General features: G+C 44.1%; 1 protein-coding gene across 2 annotated transcripts in view; it reads right to left on the bottom strand.

Annotated features, from left to right (window-relative positions):
• Nucleotides 1–19738, bottom strand: part of itgb5 (integrin, beta 5) — a 75915-nt gene that overhangs the window by 11067 nt on the left and 45110 nt on the right. For both annotated transcript variants that reach the window (XM_014173615.2, XM_014173614.2), the window contains exons 11-12: nt 1323–1545; nt 345–445 (exon numbers count right to left, since the gene is read on the bottom strand). In XM_014173615.2, coding sequence (XP_014029090.1) covers nt 345–445; nt 1323–1545 — 324 coding nt within the window. The remainder of the gene's footprint in view (nt 1–344; nt 446–1322; nt 1546–19738) is intronic.

Raw genomic sequence — 19738 nt, 5'->3', positions numbered from 1 at the left:
GTATATTTATTTTCCTAAGTAATTACAGATGAGGCGTATGGGCGTGTGTGTGGGTTGGAGAAGCGTGCGTTACTTTGGTCTGAGCTAACCCGTCAGAGCAGCTGGGTCATGTCACATTAGCTAAAATAGCTCAAACGGTACGTACGCCGTGTTTTGGAAAGGCTGTGCACAATAAGAGTGGGAGAGAGCTAATAAACTAGAACAAGGGAAGACGTCTGTAATACATCAACAACAAACTGCTGCAGACGCTAACCACAAATGTTGATACTCCTCTGTGTGCGTGTGTGCGTGTGTGTCTCTCTCTCTCTCTCTGCTGGCCAGCTGATGTTGTTTTGTTTACTCACTAAGCGTTTCCACAGTGATGATCTCGTCCTTGCATAGCCGCTGGCAGGTCTGGTTGTCGGAGAGTCTTCCGGAGTTGAAAAGCCGGCACTCGATGCATTCCCTGGAGTGGAGAGAGAGATAGAGAGATGACAGAGCGACAAGAGAGACCGTGCGTGGCATAATTACATAGATCATACATGCCGTGTTTACAGGAGCACAGAAGTGACCAGGCCTTGAGTTTAAGGTCAGTTTATGGTCAAGGGTCACACCCAAAATGTTCACCTTTAACCTCTGAAATGAGAGCCATGTGTGAGTATAGGAGCATGCTGGGAGGGTACCACTGTGACAGCCCGCTGATACACTCTGCTCCTGACATAGGATGAGTGATTAGAGTGAGGAGTTGGGGTCGTAAACCTTTTGCTTTTTCGGAGGACACCAATGGAATGGGAGCCGTCTTAACATCCTTCTTAAGCGCAAATCATAGTCCACAGTCGCTGAGACACGATAGTCTGGCATCCCATTGTGATATAGCCGTGTGGCTCTGCGACTACCATCGATGGGGGACGCACAGCCCAAAAGCACACATCCTCACAATTCCCAAACAAAGCATCTCCGGTATGCCTCTCCTATTCATTTAAAAGAGTTGACAGTTGGACAAATTGCACGAGCTGCGCTGAGAATTAGAAAAGACGGAAAGCCAACGGTCTAATATTCCTGGAACACTGCTGTGCATCCGCGTACACGTTTGGTACTCTGACAGACCCTTTATAGAAATAATCTAGACAGTTATACGTGTCTTAAATCCTCTTTGTACCTTAATGCATGGTAATGGATGATATGCGTCTTACCATGATAGGTCAAAATCACAGCTTCAGGTGCACATTAGAAACCCCTGGACACTTAGGACATGGTTGACCCTGCTCTCCCTCCCTACTCTTCTTCTTGCCTTGCATCTCTCCCTCTCTTCCACTCCACACAGCCCTTCCTCTGTCCCGTACCTTTTGGTGCCACAGGCATCGGGGCAGGTGGGGCATTTCTCGCAGGTGTCCCCGAAGGCCCCTGGTTCTGTACACTGGCAGTGGCCGCACGCACAGCTGCCTCGCCCACTACAGATCTTCCCGTCATCAGACACACAGGAAGACGTGTCCGTGGAACAGTTACAGTTGTCTCCGATGTAGCCCGCATGGCACTTACACTCCCCACAGTGGCACTCTCCGTGACCTGAGAAGAGACAGGAGGTAAGGAGGGGGAGACTATGAGGACAGGCATCACAGACACAGTTTCAAGCGGTATTAAACACAGGTCCATATGGTAGAGCCAAGGAGCTTTAACGGGGCACTATGCAGTTGATACATACATTTGGTCTTATAAATGTATGAAATGGACCCATTGATTCTTGAAGAATATAACTATAAATGCTTAGTTCAACAGTTGTACCTCATCAGAACGCAAAATATAAACTTGTTTGTATCCAATGTTTGTAAACAAAGTAAATGTAAACACTGTATATCCTCAAAACATGATTAAAACTATCATTTTGATATCATCGATGGTCTGTCCTTGACATGAATTTGAGCGTGGACACATTTCTCCAAGCCCAGGCGGGAAGACACTTTGTTATCGTTTTAACTGCTGATTAGATGAAAGAAAAAAAAAACATACCTACACATTCTACAAAAGGACATTCTAACTGGGAAGAAAGTTCAAACATTAAGAAACTATAGACAATACAGCCATTCACAATCATTCGGCTTAACCCAAATTGTTATGGATCACAAAAGCTGTGTTCTTCCTTGCCCCTGGGCTCCCGAGTGGCGAGGCGGTCTAAGGCACTGCATCTCAGTGCTAGAGGCGTCACTACAGACACCCTGGTTCGAATCCAGGCTGTATCACAACCGGCCATGATTGGAAGTCCCATAGGGGGCACAATTAGCCCAGTGTCGCCCGGGTTTGGCTGGTTTAGGCCGTCATTGTAAATAAGAATTTGTTCTTAACTGACTTGCCTAGTTAAATAAAAGGTTACATTTCATCAGTCATGATTTCACCAGTCACGAACAACTGGAGTACTTTCAATTATTCCAGTTGGGGCTTAGAACCAACAATGAGCATGCAAGCCTAACAAACTTAAATGGAACGAAGCTTATCGACATTGGAAGCAGCCCAAGGTGAAGCTAAGCCTTAAGGGTGTGATGTCAGAGTGGAGTTAATCACTGTTCAAACACTGATTTGTCTCAGTAGCGGTCGTGTGTGTGTGTGTGTTGGGGGGGCCTAGGGGCAGATCTCACAGTAACACACAGTAGGCTGGGTTCTTCAGACAAGACAAATAGCCCCTTAAAAGCTTTATCAAAGTAAAACAATTAGTCTACTGTAAAACATTTTTTAAAGAAAAGCTTTTTGTGCATATGGACAATTTCTGGGATGTTTTATTTCAGCACATGAAACCAACTCTACATGTTGTGTTTCTATTTTAGTTCAGTATAGGTAGAAGAGAGATCTTTCCTAATCCAGGTGTTTTAGCCTAGTCCCCTCTCTCCTCTAATGGCAGGAGAATTCCACTGGGTTTAAGTATTAAGAAAGCCTAATACTATAAAAAACTTTAAACGTTGAAAAACCTGGGGCTAACTAACCAGTCTGAATCTTGCAGCAACACAATGATGCTAAACTGCTAGCGTACTGCGTGATGTTTCATCTATGGAGACGTTTTCTAAAGCTTGTTCTAGAATCTACAGAAGAATTACATTCTGTTGTGGTACAGTAGAGATGTATGCTGACTGACAGACAGGGCCCAGAGAATGTGGACCCGCCTAACAAATGTAATTAATGCTGTCTGAGTAGGATGTTCATTGTTTTGGACACACTACACCCTTAAATCATGGTAATAAGTTCCAGGTTGAAGTGCCCCGCCGAAAGATGCTAGTGTGCTGGCCCACATGGGGGAAAATGTAGAAAACAGTTGCTTTCAAACTAGGGATTTCGTGGCTAATTGAAGGAAGTAATTTTGAACATAGATTATGCATATATGAACTACACGTCGACACATCGAGCCCAAAGTGAGAGGTTTAAAAAAAAAAAACGTTCTTAGTCGCCAATGTACCAGAACATGTCTTAATAGGATTTGTGCTGTTTTTAAGGACTATATTTTAAGAGGTGGAAAAGTTGAGTCTGGTCAGATTAAATCATTCCTGTGGTTTATGATCATGTCGTTGCCACACCCAACAACGGTCACTGATGGCGGCCAGTAGCACAAACAGGGTGTGTGTGTGTGTGTGTGTGTGTGTGTGTGTGTGTGTGTGTGTGTGTGTGTGTGTGTGTGCGCGCCTCCAGGTCCCGGTGGCTGAGTCACTGTGAGCAAGGCCTGGGAACGTGTCTTTAAACAGAGGGCATTGCTGGGAAATCCATAGCGTGAGCGGCAATGTAACAGTAGATCAGGGCTTTCCAACCCTGTTCCTGGAGAGATACCATCCTGAAGGTTTTCGCTCCAACCCTAATCTAGCGCACCTGATTCTAATGATTAGCTGGTTGATAAACTGAAATCAGGTTAGTTACAACTGGGGCTGGAGCGTAAACCTACAGGATGGTAGCTCTCCAGGAACAGGGTTGGAGAGCGCTACATTAGATTAATCTTGGAGGTTTGTTTGGGTAACGCTCACTTGACTGTCTACATGACACAGTGACTACTGCCTCGTTGCTGCTACAATATTGTATTCAAACACTGAGGCATGTCCTAACGTGCTGCGGTTTCCGCTATTCCCTACTTCTCAATATTGTGTGTGTGTCTCAAATCAAACTTTGTCACATGCGCCGAATACAGTGCAGACCTTACCGTGAAATAATTTTGGTAAGTCGGTTAGGACATTTACTTTGTGCATGACAAGTAATTTTTCCAACAATTGTTTACAGATTATTTCACTTATAATTCCCTGTATCACAATTCCAATGGGTCAGAAGTTTACATACACTAAGTTGACTGTGCCTTTAAACGGCTTGGAACATTCCAGAAAATGATGTCATGGCTTTAGAAGGTTCTGATAGGCTAATTGACATCATTTGAGTCAATTGGAGGTGTACCTGTGGATGCATTTCAAGGCCTACCTTCAAACTCAGTGCCTCTTTGCTTGACATCATGGGAAAATCAAAAGAAATCAGCCAAGACCTCAGAAAAATAAATTGTAGACCTCCATAAGTCTGGTTCATCCTTGGGAGCAATTTCCAAACGCCTGAAGGTACCACGTTCATCTGTACAAGCAATACTATGTAAGTATAAACACCATGGGACCACGCAGCCGTCATACCGCTCAGGAAGGAGACGTGTTCCGTCTCCTACAGATGAACGTACTTTTGTGCGAAACGTGAAAATCAATGTCAGAACAACAGCAAAGGACCTTGTGAAGATGCTGGAGGAAAAGTATCTATATAGTACAAAAGTATCTATATCCACAGTAAAACGAGTCCTATATCGACATAACCTGAAAGGCCGCTCAGCAAGGAAGAAGCCACTGCTCCAAAACCGGCATAAAAAAGGCAGACTACGGTTTGCAACTGCACATGGGGATGGTCTGATGAAACAAAAATAGAACTGTTTGGCCATAATGACCATCGTTATGTTTGGAGGAAAAAGGGGGATGCTTGCAAGCTGAAGAACACCATCCCAACCGTGAAGCACGGGTGTGGCAGCATCATGTTGTGGGGGTGCTTTGCTGCAGGAGGGACTGGTGCACGTCACAAAATAGATGGCATCACGAGGAAGGGAAATTATGTGGATATATTGAAGCAACATCAAGACATCAGTCAGGAAGTTAAAGCTTGGTTGCAAATGGGTCTTCCAAATGGACAATGACCCCAAGCATACTTCCAAAGTTGTGGCAAAATGGCTTAAGGACAACAAAGTCAAGGTATTGGAGTGGCCATCACAAAGCCTTGACCTCAATCCCATAGAAAATGTGTGGGCAGAACTGAAAAAGCGTGTGCGAGCAAGGAGGCCTACAAACCTGACTCAGTTACACCAGCTCTGTCAGGAGGAATGGGCCAAAATGCACCCAACTTATTGTGGTAAGCTTCCCGAAATGTTTGACCCAAGTTAAACAATTTAAAGGCAATGCTACCAAATACTAATTGAGTGTATGTCAATTTCTGACCCACTGGGAATGTGGTGAAAGATATAAAAGCTGAAATAAATCATTCTCTCTACCATTCTGACATTTCACATTCTTAAAATAAAGTGGTGATCCTAACTGACCTAAGACAGGGAATTTTTCCTAGGATTAAATGTCAAGAATTGTGAAAAACTGAGTTTAAATGTACTTGGCTAAGGTGTATGTAAACTTCCGACTTCAACTGTAGGTCCTGGATGGCAGGAAGCTTGGCCCCAGTGATGTACTGGGCCGCAGGCACTACCCTCTGTAGCGCCTTCCGGTCAGACGCCGAGCAGTTGCCATACCAGGCGGTGATGCAACCGGTCAGGATGTTCTCGATGGTGCAGCTGTAGAACTTTTTGGGGATCTGGGGACCCATGCCAAATCTTTTCAATCTCCTGAGGGGAAAAAGGTGTTGTCGTGCCCTCTTCACGACTGTCTTGGTATGCTTGATCATGTTAGTTTGTTGGTGATGTGGACACCAAGGAACTTTGAACTCTTGACCTGCTCAACTACAGCCCCATCGATGTTAACGGGGGCCTGTTGAGCCCGCCTTTTCCTGTAATCCACGATCGGCTCCTTTGTCTTGCTCACATTGGGGGAGAGGTTGTATTCCTGGCACCACACTGCCAGGTTTCTGACCTCCTCCCTATAGGCTGTCTCATCGTTGTCTGTGATTCGGCCTACCACTGTTGTGTCGTCAGCAAACTTAATGATGGTGTTGGAATCGTGTTGGGCCACGCAGTTGTGGGTGAACCGGCAGTACGGGAAGGGACTAAGCACACACCTCCGAGGGGCCCCAGTGTTGAGGATCAGCATGGCAGACATGGTGTTGCCTACCCTCACCACCCGGAGGCCACCCCTCAGGAAGTCCAGGATCCAGTTGCAGAGGGAGGTGTTTAGTCCCAGAGTCCTTAGCTTAGTGATGAGCTTAGAGGGCACTATGGTGTTGAACGCTGAGCTGTAGTCAATGAACAGCATTCTCACATAGGTGTTCCTTTTGTCCAGGTGGGAAAGGGCAGTGTGGAGTGTGATTGAGATTGCATCATCTGTGGATCTGTTGGGGCGGTATGCGAATCGGAGTGGGTCCAGGGTATCTGGGAGGATGCTGTTGATGTGTGTGTGTGCGCGCGTGTGTTTGTCTGTGAGAGAAAGTGTTTTTAAATAACAGAGTGAGGAGGCAGAGAGCCTAGGACATGTCGATGAGGATCAGTAGAGCTGGTTTAATGTCATCTGGTGTAAAATGGCCCAGGGAAGTCAGGACTAAAAGCAGTACAAGCATTTCCTCTGATAGCATCAAGACCATTTCTCTTCTGATTGAAGGTCAGTACTGGTGTGGACTCGTCATCATGGTCACACAGCCCTACTAATAATCCTTATCCCTGAAAGACCCTTTACATCATTTGGTTGGTTACTATGGGTATTCAATCAGATAGGGCTACAGTACATCTAAAACACTATAGGTCTGACTCTCCATTGGGCATGGGTCACCAACAGACATGCTCTTTATCTAGCTGCAGACAGAGTTCACTGAGAAACCATACGAGGTAATGTAGCAATACATTATAAAAAATACCCAACTGTACGTAACAACTAGCACACATTCCATAATCGTCACCTAATTCCACTCACACCCTGAAACAGATGTGGATTTGGCATAATGCATGGGTACTGGTCTGGTGCTGTTAACCATCGTAGCCTTGTACTGTTGTTGTTATTCAGCAGTTTAGATTTTGCTTATCTTTTCCCCTCTAATGACTTGGTCATCCTGACATCCAGGCCAGCACGCCAGGCAGAGAGATCAAACAGAGGCTGTCACAAATGGCACCATATTCCCCATTTAGTTCACTACTTTTGACGAGGGCCCATCGGGATGCAGACTTGGGGATGCAGGCTTAGCCTCAGATAAACTGAGCCATAATGAGGGGAGAACCAACCCACTTCATCCCAGTCAGACAAGCTTGGCATGCTGCTGCAGAGGCCATTCCTCCCAGCTCTGCAAGCTCTCACTCTCGCCCCCCACCACCACCACCACAGTCTCTCTCTCTCCTCTGTCAGGATTCAGGTCACTGAGTTAAGTTAATGCACATCTCGCATCACTGCCATTCTGGCTAAAGAACAGCTCTCTTTCTGACAGAGAACAACAAGCGAGATACAGGCAGAAAAGGACCAACCAATGTGTCATCTATCCCTTTCACAGCCAAAGCCCAGCTTAGCTCAGTCCAGGGCACTAAGCCAAGTCAAAGCAACCAAATCACACATGTGGGAGTGCAGATCTACCAAGCCCCAGAGAGAGAGAAAGTCATTCAAACACAACTAAAGTGGCAGGTTGGGCTGAGTGTGTTGTTGCCTCCCTCAGTGCTGGGGTTAGCACTAAAAATATAGGCCTGGAATATAAGGTGATATATAGGTGAAGTATAGGGTTTCTATGTGTTGGGTATAAGGTTGGCTGATTGGCTGACTTCAGAGCAGGATAATATGGAACCTAAGAAGTGTTAGAGAGGCAGGTAAGTGTGGGTTAGTTAGAGAATGGCTGATGCACTGTTGGCCTATGGATTTGTAAATGCGATAGAGTGGAGAGATTCAACTGTAAAACAAATGAGAGAAAGGTAAACTTTATGCAGGCCGCTTCATAAGAGGCTCCAAAATAAACAATGTTTCCCAATACCGAGGTTATTACTGAAGTCTGGACCAACTGCTGTGTTTCCAAATACAGTATTTCCTGTTGCCTGAGACTGTCCAAACTCCTGCTGACTCACTGCTCTCTGTCCTTCTCACAACACAGACCAGACAGGCCAGACAGACAAAGAGAAAAAAAAAAAAAACAGGAAGAGAAGGAATCATTCAACTTATTTAGAACTGCTGTGAGCCTGGGGCTGGTTGAAAGCGTCAACTGTAGCTCTCTACTGCTTTTGATTCTGTTGCTCATATGGACCAAAATAGTATTTTAATGAAAAAAAGTACAGCTTAAAAACAAAAATGGGTCACTGAAATGTTAAGCCCCCCCCACCTTAGAGTAGAAAGAGTTTAAACATCTGTTAAAAGCAAAAACACTACATGGACTGTACAACACATGGATCCCATGTTGACGACACAAATGTGTTGTTGCTCGAGTCAATAGAAAACATACATGACTTCACTGACTTAACAGTCATTTCTATGGGTTTAAAACCAAAACAGAGTGCATATACTGTCCACACAGAACACAACCACACACGTTTAACACAAACGATTATTTGTGCTGTCTTTTCACAACAACTCTGTCTTGGCTTCCTGCCCTGTAGAAGGACCCTAAAGAACTCAAACCAAGATTACACATCCCCTATCTGGTGTTGCCGTAGCCACACAGGGATACTAGAATCTCCCCATGCTGATAGACACTTCTACCAGAGGCAGTGACTCCGGTATAACAGTAGAACACACTTTCTGAAGTTCCTTCTCTCAGTTGAGCACAGTGATGTTAGGAATGAGGATAGGTAGTCACTAATGGGGAAAAGAAGACATTTGGATGATGTCAAACCTCGGCCCAGGGTGGTAGGGCTGGTTCATGCTAGGTCTGAGATGGAGAGAGATTGAGGAGAGGAAGCAAGTATTATTTTATTAGGTAAGCCAATAGGTAAGGATGGAAGCTGGGCCCTGCTGCGCTCGAGTGGTATGGCTGATTGATGGAGCAGAGACGGCAATTGAGATGTAAAGAATGGACCTTGCTGCGTTCCACAGTGTCCCAGACTAAAGCTATAAAGACATACTGTATACTGGAGTCATAGGCGCCCATTTAAAACTGGAATCCTTAAACTGTCAGTTCGTTTGGGATATTACAACAACAAAGACGCGCAAACAGCGAATACTGTGTTTATCCCCTCTGACATCATCACGCGCCCAATAGAACAGCAGATGATGTACTGGAATCTTTTTGACCACCCTGCTCCACGGACCTCACCTCCGTTTTGTCCTCAAAACAAAAACAAATAACCAAGGTGCTGGGGCCGGACCGTGCTGCTGTTTCCATCTTTAAAGACAAGCCTTTAAACTTCTTTATAATCTCTTTTCTAGATATGGGAAAATGCCTTGTCATGGATATTTTTTTATTTAACCTTTATTTAACCAGGCAAGTCAGTTAAGAACAAAATTCTTATTTTACCATGACGGCCTACCCTGGCCAAACCCTCCCATAACCCGGACGACACTGGGCCAATTGTGCGCCACTCTATGGGACCCCCGATCACAGCCGGGTTGTGATACAGCCCAGGGTCGAACCAGGGTCTGTAGTGACGCCCCTAGCACTGAGATGCAGTGCCTTAGACCGCTGCGCCACCCGGGAGCCCCTTATGGTGGAGCATCTTGATGTACAGTAAGAAAGAATTAGTAGTAATAGGCTACATTCATCCCTCTTCAAAACGTATTTAAAGTACAGGTGGATTCAGTCAATCATGCTATCCTATTTTAGAAGACTGAAAGACAAAGTGAGAACTACTGTCGTAGGTTTGAAACCCGATTTCAAAGAGCTACAGGCATCAATTATTACACTGGGACACTCCCTTTGCTTGGGAAGTCTACTCTCTAATGATCGCTTTGAAAGCAGAACAATAAATCGCCATAACCACATGGCTTAATTAAGTTTTCAAAAGAGATTGGAACTTATTTTGAACGAATGCAGGCTTTGAGTTTCTGGCTGCTGTACAAACGCACCATACAAACCCAACAGAGAGAAGAAGTCAGAGCACAGCTGCCAAGAGGCTCAAAACGTAGAGACATTCCCAATTCCCCATCACATCACAACAACAGAGCACAGCATTCCCAGATGGTCAGCACACTGCCAAAGAGTAAAGAGATGGTTTCACAACGGGGGGAGAAAACCACAAAAACTACAGGGGGAGAGAGAGAGAGAGACTAAGCCCTGCAAAGTGTCAACAATGTGACAGAGGCCTCTGTAAACAGATCAGCCAGAGCTCTTCCACTTCAGTGAAGGAAACTTTGCTGAGATTTGATATTCACACAATAACATTTTAAACCCAAAGTTAATTAATTAAAAATGCTAAACTTAAAAAAACAATGCACATTTTGGGGGTTTATAGTAGAGGTCGACCGATTATGATTTTTCAGCGCCGATACCAATACCGATTATTGGAGGGCCAAAAACCGGCCGATTAAATCGGCCGATTTTAAAAACTACATTTTTAAAAATGTGTAATAATGACAATTACAACAATACTGAATGAACACTTATTTTAACTTAATATAATACATCAATAAAATCAATTTAGCCTCAAATAAATAATGAAACATGTTCAATTTGGTTTAAATAATGCAAAAACAAAGTGTTGGAGAAGAAAGTAAAAGTGTAATATGTGCCATGTAAGAAAGCTAACGTTTAAGTTCCTTGCTCAGAACATATGAAAGCTGGTGGTTCCTTTTAACATGAGTCTTCAATATTCCCAGGTAAGAAGTATTAGGTTGTAGTTACTATAGGAATATTTATCTCTATACGATTTGTATTTCATATACCTTTGACTATTGGATGTTCTTATAGGCACTTTAGTATTGGAACACATCGACAACAGCCACCCTCAGCCACCCTCGAAGCAGCGTTACCCATGCAGAGCAAGGGAAACAACTACTCCAAGTCTCAGAGCGAGTGACGTTTGAAACGCTATTAGCGCGCACCCGCTAACTAGCTAGCCATTTCATATCGGTTACACCAGCCTAATCTTGGGAGTTGACAGGCTTGAAGTCATAAACAGCGCAATGCATTGCGAAGGGCTGCTGGCAAAACGCACGAAAGTGCTGTTTTGAATGAATGCTTACGAGCCTGCTGGTGCCTACCATCGCTCAGTCAGACTGCTCTATCAAATCATAGACTTAATTATAACAACACACAGAAACACGAGCCTTAGGTCATTAATATGGTCGAATCCGGAAACTATCACGTTTATTCTTTCAGTGAAATACGGAACCGTTACGTATTTTATCTAACGGGTGGCATCCATAAGTCTAAATATTCCTGTTACATTGCACAACATTCAATGTTATGTCATAATTACGTAAAATTCTGCCAAATTAGTTCGCAATGAGCCTGGCGGCTCAAACTGTTGCATATACCCTGACTCTGCGTGCAATGAACGCAAAATGACACAATTTCACCTGGTTAATATTGCCTGCTAACCTGGATTTCTTTTAGCTAAATATGCAGGTTTAAAAATATATACTTCTGTGTACTGATTTTAAGAAAGGCATTGATGTTTATGGTTAGGTACAGCTGTGCAACGATTGTGCTTTTTTCGCAAATGCGCTTTTGTAAATCAGCCCCCGTTTGGCGAAGTTGGCTGTCTTTGTTAGGAAGAAATAGTCTTCACAGTTCACAACGAGCCAGGCGGCCCAAACTGCTGCATATACCCCGACTCTGTTGCAGAGGTGACACATTTTCCCTAGTTAAAAGAAATTCATGTTAGCAGGCAATATTAACAAAATATGCAGGTTTAAAAATATATACTTGTGTATTGATTTTAAGAAAGACATTGATGTTTAGGTAGAAGTTGGAGCAACGACAGTCCATTTTCGCGAATGCGGACCGTATCGACTATATGCAATGCAGGACAGGCTAGATAAACTAGTAATATCATCAACCATGTGTAGTTAACTAGTGATTATGATTGATAGTTTTTTTATAAGATAAGTTTAATGCTAGGTAGCAACTTACCTTGGCTTCTTACTGCATTTGCGTAACAGGCAGGCTCCTCATGGAGTGCAATGTAAAGCAGGTGGTTAGAGCGTTGGACTAGTTAACATAAGGTTGCATCCCCAAGCTGACAAGGTAAAAATCTGTCGTTCTGCCCCTGAACATGGCAGTTAACCCACCGTTCCTAGGCCGTCATTGAAAATAAGAATGTGTTCTAAACTGACTTGCCTAGTTAAATAAAGGTTAAAAAAAAAATGTAAAAAAAATAGGCAAATCGGTGGCCAAAAACACCGATTACCGAATGTTATGAAAACTTGAAATCGGCCCTAATTAATCGGCCATTCCGATTAATCGGTCGACCTCTAGTTTATAGTGACATTACTAAGATATTTCGTAGAGTGTGGTCTATGCTACGACCCCAGGCCTTCAATCAGAAGTCAAAGACCAAGAGGTAATACCATTCTCCTGAAAAACATGGTCTGAATGAGGCATTATCAGCTGCTAATCCGCATGTCCTCTGTAGAGAAGGGCAGGCAGGCAGTGAAACAGGCGGGCAGGCAGTGGAACAGGCGGGCAGGCAGCGGAACAGGCGGGCAGGCAGCGGAACAGGCGGGCAGGCAGCGGAACAGGCGGGCAGGCAGCGGAACAGGCGGGCAGCAGCACAGTCAGAGACACACGGGGCCTCCCTCCTGACTCCCAACACCTCAAGGTCAGCGCTGCTCATATTTAATGCTGCTACATTGGGAGAAAAAAAGCTACCTTTGCAGTGGGGGAATGGTCATTAATACCATCCAGTTTTAGCGTAGGGAAATGGCACATTTTATGAACTGTTTTTGAGGAAGGGCAAATCCGCCTTGCCGTGTCTTATGAGGTGGAACAACTAAAACATCACAGAATAAAAGTGCTTGTTGACACTGACAGCCGTGTGAGGTAGAGAAGTAGAATTTGGACGGTGTGACTTGGAGACAGAGGAAAACACAGACCGGGTTGAGAGGAACGTGGAATGTCCTCTGTGTTAAGTATGGTAGGACTGTGAGTGAGTGACCCAGAGTGCTGCTATGGCCTAGTTTAACAGAGAGAAGAGCCTGGCTGGGCCTGGGAGAAGCTAATGCTTTCTGTCAGTGAGAGGGAGGGCAGTAGTGTGTGTGTCTGACAATCAGACCCATAGTGCTCTGCCATGCTCCTCTAAGCCAGGCACTGTAAGGAGAGTGTGTGTGTGTGTGTGTGTGTGTGTGTGTGTGTGAGAGAGAGAGAGAGAGAGAGAGAGAGAGATGGTCAGCCAGGCGCTGTCAGGAGTGTGTGAATGTGAAAAAGAGAGGGTCAGCCAGGCGCTGTCAACAGCACAACATCTGCACTAGTCTCAACATCCAGAACATAGGACAACGGTTCAACAGATAAACACCACAAACCAGTGGAGAAGCAGACGCACTGCCGAGTTGGATCGATGATCCTTGCAGAAACACAGAGGTTAAAATGTTACCAAGGCCTAATATATCCCTAGTCAAGGGCCCAGGAAAGAGCTACAGTTGAAGTTGGAAATGTACATACACCTTAGCCAAATACATTTAAACTCAGTTTTTCACAATTCCTGACATTTAATCCTTGTAGAAATTCCATCTTAGGTCAGTTAGGATCACCACTTTATTTGAAGAATGTGAAATGTCAGAATGATAGGAGACAATTATTGATTTCTTTCATCACATTCCCAGTGGGTCAGAAGTTTACATACACTCAATTAGTATTTGGTAGCATTGCCTTTAAATTATTTAACTTGGGTCAAATGTTTAGGGTAGCCTTCCACAAACTTCCCACAATAAGTTGGGTGAATTTTGGCCCATTCCTCCTGACAGAGCTGGTGTAACTGAGTCAGGTTTGTAGGCCTCCTTGCTCGCACAGGCTTTTTCAGTTCTGCCCACACATTTTCTATAGGATTGAGGTCAGGGCTTTGTGATGGCCACTCCAATACCTGACTTTGTTGTCCTTAAGCCATTTTGCCACAACATTGGAAGTATGCTTGGGGTCATTGTCCATATGGAAGACCCATTTACGGCCAAGCTTCAACTTCCTGACTGATGTTTTGAGATGTTGCTTCAATATATCCACATTATTTTCCTGCTTCATGATGCCATCTATTTTGTGAAGTGCACCAGTCCCTCCTGCAGCAAAGCACCCCCACAACATGATGCTGCCACCCCCGTGCTTCACGGTTGGGATGGTGTTCTTTGGCTTGCAAGCTCCCCCCTTTTTCCTCCAAACATAACGATGGTCATTATAGCCAAACAGTTCTAATTTTGTTTCATCAGACCAGAGGACATTTCTCCAAAAAGTATGATCTTTGTCCCAATGTGCAGTTGCAAACCGTAGTCTGGTTGTTTTTATGGTGGTTTTGGTGGCTTCTTCCTTGCTGAGCAGCCTTTCAGGTTATGTTGATATAGGACTCGTTTTACTGTGCATATAGATACTGGAGGAAACGGGAACAAAAGTATCTTCACAAGGTCCTTTGCTGTTGTTCTGGGATTGATTTGCACGTTCTGCACAAAAGTGCGTTCATCTCTAGGAGACGGAACGCGCCTCCTTCCTGAGCGGTATGACGGCTGCGTGGTCCCATGGTGTTTATACTTGCATACTATTGTTTGTACAGATGAACGTGGTACCTTCTGGCGTTTGGAAATTGCTCCCAAGGATGAACCAGACTTGTGGAAGTCTACAATTTATTTTCTGAGGTCTTGGCTGATTTCTTTCGATTTTCCCATGATGTCAAGCAAAGAGGCACTGAGTTTGAAGGTAGGCCTTGAAATACATCCACAGGTACACCTCCAATTGACTCAAATGATGTCAATTAGCCTATCAGAACCTTCTAAAGCCATGACCGAATTTTCTGGAATTTTCCAAGCTGTTTAAAGGCACAGTCAACTTAGTGTATGTAAACTTCTGACCCACTGGAATTGTGATACAGTGAATTATAAGTGAAATAATCTGTCTGTAAACAATTGTTGGAAAAATTACTTGTGTCATGCACAAAGTAGATGTCCTAACCGACTTGCCAAAACTATAGCTTGTTAACAAGAATTTTGTGGAGTGGTTGAAAAACTAGTTTTAATGACTCCAACCTAAGTGTATGTAAACTTCTGACTTCAACTGTATATATGGATACTGTATATATGGATCTAGGTTTCTCAGTTGTCAAGGGCACCGTGGAGTATGGACCCAGATGTGACACACTAGTCTAGTGGAGGACCTTACCACACTTACCACACAGTTGGCTCAATTCACCCCTTTTCTCTAGCTAGGGCCTGCCTCGCAAACTGTTCCCATATGCTGCCCACTCAGCTCCAACATATTATTTTTAGTCCGCTCTGATGTGGGTTCCATTCTGTATGAGTTAATGTATTGTTCTGTATTTTAGTCTGCTCTGATGTTCCTTCAGCACAATCGGAGTTATTAGACATGACAATTTCTTCTCCTTCAAGACAGTATCACAACAACTGGCCCGTCTGTGCCTCTCCTCTCCATCGGAGGACAACAGTAACACAGTTCTCAACAGAGAAATGTGTTAAGCATGCATGCAGGCCAAGACAAGCTGCCGCTTGTATGCTGAGTCAAGCTTGGGTCGTCATCAGCAAAAAAATAAAGAAAATATAGTCAAACTTCTGTAAGATGTGTGGGGTAGGAGACGTATTCAAATAACTACAGTCACTACGGCTACATTAGATGAGGCTACATTTAATTTAAGCTATGCTTAGGTTTGTGTGCAGAGGATTTAAGATTATTTTAAAATATCCTGTGTCTTTTAAAGCAATATTTGATACAGTGTTGGCAGACCAGACCGTTGACAAACCAACTGTGAAACAAACAGTACAAACAGCTCTTAAAACCCTAGAAACACACACACACACAGAAACACACACACACACACACACACACACACACACACACACACACACACACACACGAGGGATGGTTGCATGTTAAGTAACTCCTGTCATAGACTGTATTGTCCCGAGTCAGCACGGATGACAAACATCACATGCCTACTGTACCAGTCACCAGACAACAGCAATTACAGGGCATGAAAATAATGTTTAGGCCTTTGAACTGGTCAGCTGATTACTCCCCACAAACAACTACAACCCTATGAATACTCTAATAACACTGGGAACAAAAGCTAGTAAAGAAAACGCCGAAGGACAAGTTCAGCTTTGCAACCTTAGGATTTTCATAGACACACACCTGGCAGGGTTAGAACCATATTGCTGGATTTGATTCTATAGTTAGAACACATGAAGTAAACCGTGAACAGTTTCACAGGTCTAGAACCTGGCTGTCATTTACGGGTGCTGGCAACATGGTGTTCATGTTATTGAGTAGGCATTTGACACACTCCAATGTGTGTGTTTGATATGCAAAGGCAGCATATTTCTTTCACTCCTCAGAAGCCTGTGCTGACCTTTACACCACTATATATTCACTCATCAGGAAACACATGAGAGTGATGGGACATCACATGAATAGAATAGCCTCTCAGATCCCAGATCCCCTTTTACCGCAACACCGGAGGATCATGAATGGGAATGTACAACATCTCGCCATGCCCCGGATGCTCTTCTGTGTTAGACAGGATTCTACTCTGGAGGAGGAGCAGTGGATGCCGGGAGCGTTGTGACTGATCACAGAGTCAGAGGTAGAGGCTGCCAAGACCAGCAGAGAGAGATTTACTGTATACAGCCCAGCCAGACGCCTCAGAGCTGACAGACACCATGAAGTGTGGCACCGACTGTACTCAATAGATCTGCTGGATTTCAAATAGTATTTTTGGAGAAAACCGGGTCCATCTTGCACTCAAAGTAGGTTCAATCATATGCTCAAAGTATTTGAAACATTTCTAATACTATTTGAACCCAGTAGGTCTAGTACTCACTTGAGGGAAAAACAGGCACATGAATCCATCCATATATCGCAAATCCACAGGCCTGTTCTCCCCCTCCTCTCTCTCTGAGAGTAAACACTTACAGTGTCAACTGGAAAGTTGCCTCCTCTCAGGAGTCCACTCCACAGCTAAGAGCCTGGAAGAAGTCTTTCCTTTTCTCTATTTATTTCCTTTATGTAGCACTCTGACCCCAGGTGCCATAGACCTCCAACAGTAACCACCATTTATACAGCTGTGGCTTGTTATCTTCCTCCAAGCAATTACAGTCTTGTTCCAACCTGACCTGTATGTTCTGGAGGGCTCCAGCCACCACCCAGAATACAGCCACATCATAAAGACAGAAGAGTTCAGAAAACGGTTTTAAAACATGTGTTGAGCCCACAAAATAAAAAGCAAATACTGTTCACTCTTCCCACCTGATGTTTGGGGAGAACGTAAAGTCACTCACTTTGCTCAGGTGCAAATGCTTTAATCTGGCGTTAAGGGATTGTTATTAAACTGTGGTGCAAATTACACCTTAAAGTGACATGCCATAAGAGAGAATTCCTTCCCTAACAAAGGACCAATCCTAACTTGAAGTCGACAACAAGCAACTAGGAGCCTAATGCAAATCCCTCATATGACATATGCACACTTATTTCAAGTAATCACATTTTATTTGTCACATGCACATGGTTAGCAGACATTAATGCGAGTGTAGCAAAATGCTTGTGCTTCTAGTTCTGACAGCGCAGTAATATCTAACAATTCCCCAACAACTACCTTAGGGGTGAATAAGAATATGTACATATGGATGAGCGATGGCCGAGCGGCATAGGCAAGGTGCAATAGATGATATAAAATAGTATATACACGTGGTATGAGTAATGTAAGACAGTTATTTGCAACCTGCCCAGAGCTCCACACAAATAATGTACAGTAGGAGTAGCATGAATATGATAATAACAATGACCTTTGGTAGCCATGGTAATCACAGCTGCATACATGTATCGACAAAGAGGTGAAGTCAGTAGCAGCCATTGTAATGTAATTAGATATATCTAGAGAAGGGGAGTGTGGATTCCAGAAACTACACTATTCTGCTTCCTGTCTGTCCTAGGGACAGTAACCTCAGATCCTTGACATGATGGAAAACATGGAAGAACATGCCCTGTAGGCCACAGTGGTTAATGTGTACAGAAAGGTCCTGCGGCAGCAGTGTTTAACCCTCTCACGACTACATTGGACAAAAGTGAAACTTTGAGATGAGATCTGACCCCATTTTATGTGTCACGTTTTCTCTCCATATTTCACTAAATATTTCAGTGTCTCTCCTCTGGAAGCCCAGCAGTATGCACGTCTCGGGGTGCATCCCACATAGCACCCTATTTCCTATATAGTACAGTGCACTTCTTTTGACCAGAGCCTAATGGGCCCTGGTCAAAAATAGTGCAATATAAAAGGAATAGGGTGCTATGTGGGACGCAAGCCTTGGAGTACCACTCATCAAATACATCAAGATGGTGCTGAGAGAGCTGTAGGTTTCCAGCAGCAACACCTGTAGTGCTTTGAGGGGTATAGGTTCTATACTACAGGGGGAGGGGATCCTTGTTTCTGAAGTAGTTCTATTGGGCAAGAGAGGCCCCAAACAGAGCAGGCATGGGAAGGGAGAGAGTCTTGTATAGTATTTATTAGTTAGTGGAGGAAGGACAATCCTGGCTCTTTATCATGGTCAGGTTCAGTCAGGTTTGAGGGGGGTTAATGTGTCATTCCTGTGTTTGCTTTGGGTCAGGGGGCTACTTGCCTACTGAGCAGCAGTAGGAACCTATGTGCTGTTGAGCTGGCTTCTGCCTAGCAAGGGAGAGAGGAGGGAGATATGGGGTGAGGGACAAAATCAAAACACACACGGAATGATGCACACGCATGCCCATATGATAGGCACATTTCTGCTCAATGCGCACTGCTGAGCTCCGTAGTGAGTTTACATGCTGGGCTGTCTGCCAAGAATTAACCCAGAATACGTTGACTACTAATTGCTGTGTTTTCAACGAACTACAAATAAAAACACTAACCGACTCCACAGCTGTGCCAAAATGTTTAATGAACTGCTGCTTCAGCCTTGTAGAAGCTGAGATCCTGTTCAAACTATGTTCCAGTCAACAATATCAAAGTGATTGAGTGAAATCAGACTACTACTGGGCAGTGAGTAGGTGCTACAGTAGGTAGTAGCAGGAGCTACAAATCATGATGGTTATTGGGACATCTTGAGTACTGGTATTAGCTTTGTTTCAACTTGTCCATGTTCCAGCTATCGCTGCAGGCTTTTCATACAAATCAGAGTAGGCCAGACAGCAGTACCGCAATCTAAAAATATTTTTTTCTATTGGCGGTGTCTATAAATTAAAGAGCTGAGGAGGAGAATAGAAGAAGCTTTAGGATAAAGGATGGCTCTACAACATTTTGACACGTCAAGCAATAAAACCAAAGTGCTTGGACGTGCCAGATGCTTGGCAAACACAGGACTAGTTAGTCTACCCTAACTATTTTGAAAAATAGGCCAATCATGTCAGAGAGAGATTGGAAGCCCGCTAAATGCTTTCATTTCAATAAGGCAAAGTTAGTCGTGCCTGGCACACACACATTAATAAACACGTTGCCATTTACTGTTTCTATCCTCCATCTGAGGCTGATGATTTATGA

This window comes from Salmo salar, chromosome ssa25 (genome assembly GCF_905237065.1).
Source record: "Salmo salar chromosome ssa25, Ssal_v3.1, whole genome shotgun sequence".
NCBI classification, from domain to species: Eukaryota; Metazoa; Chordata; class Actinopteri; order Salmoniformes; family Salmonidae; genus Salmo; species Salmo salar.
This window is presented reverse-complemented; position numbering and strand designations above follow the sequence as displayed.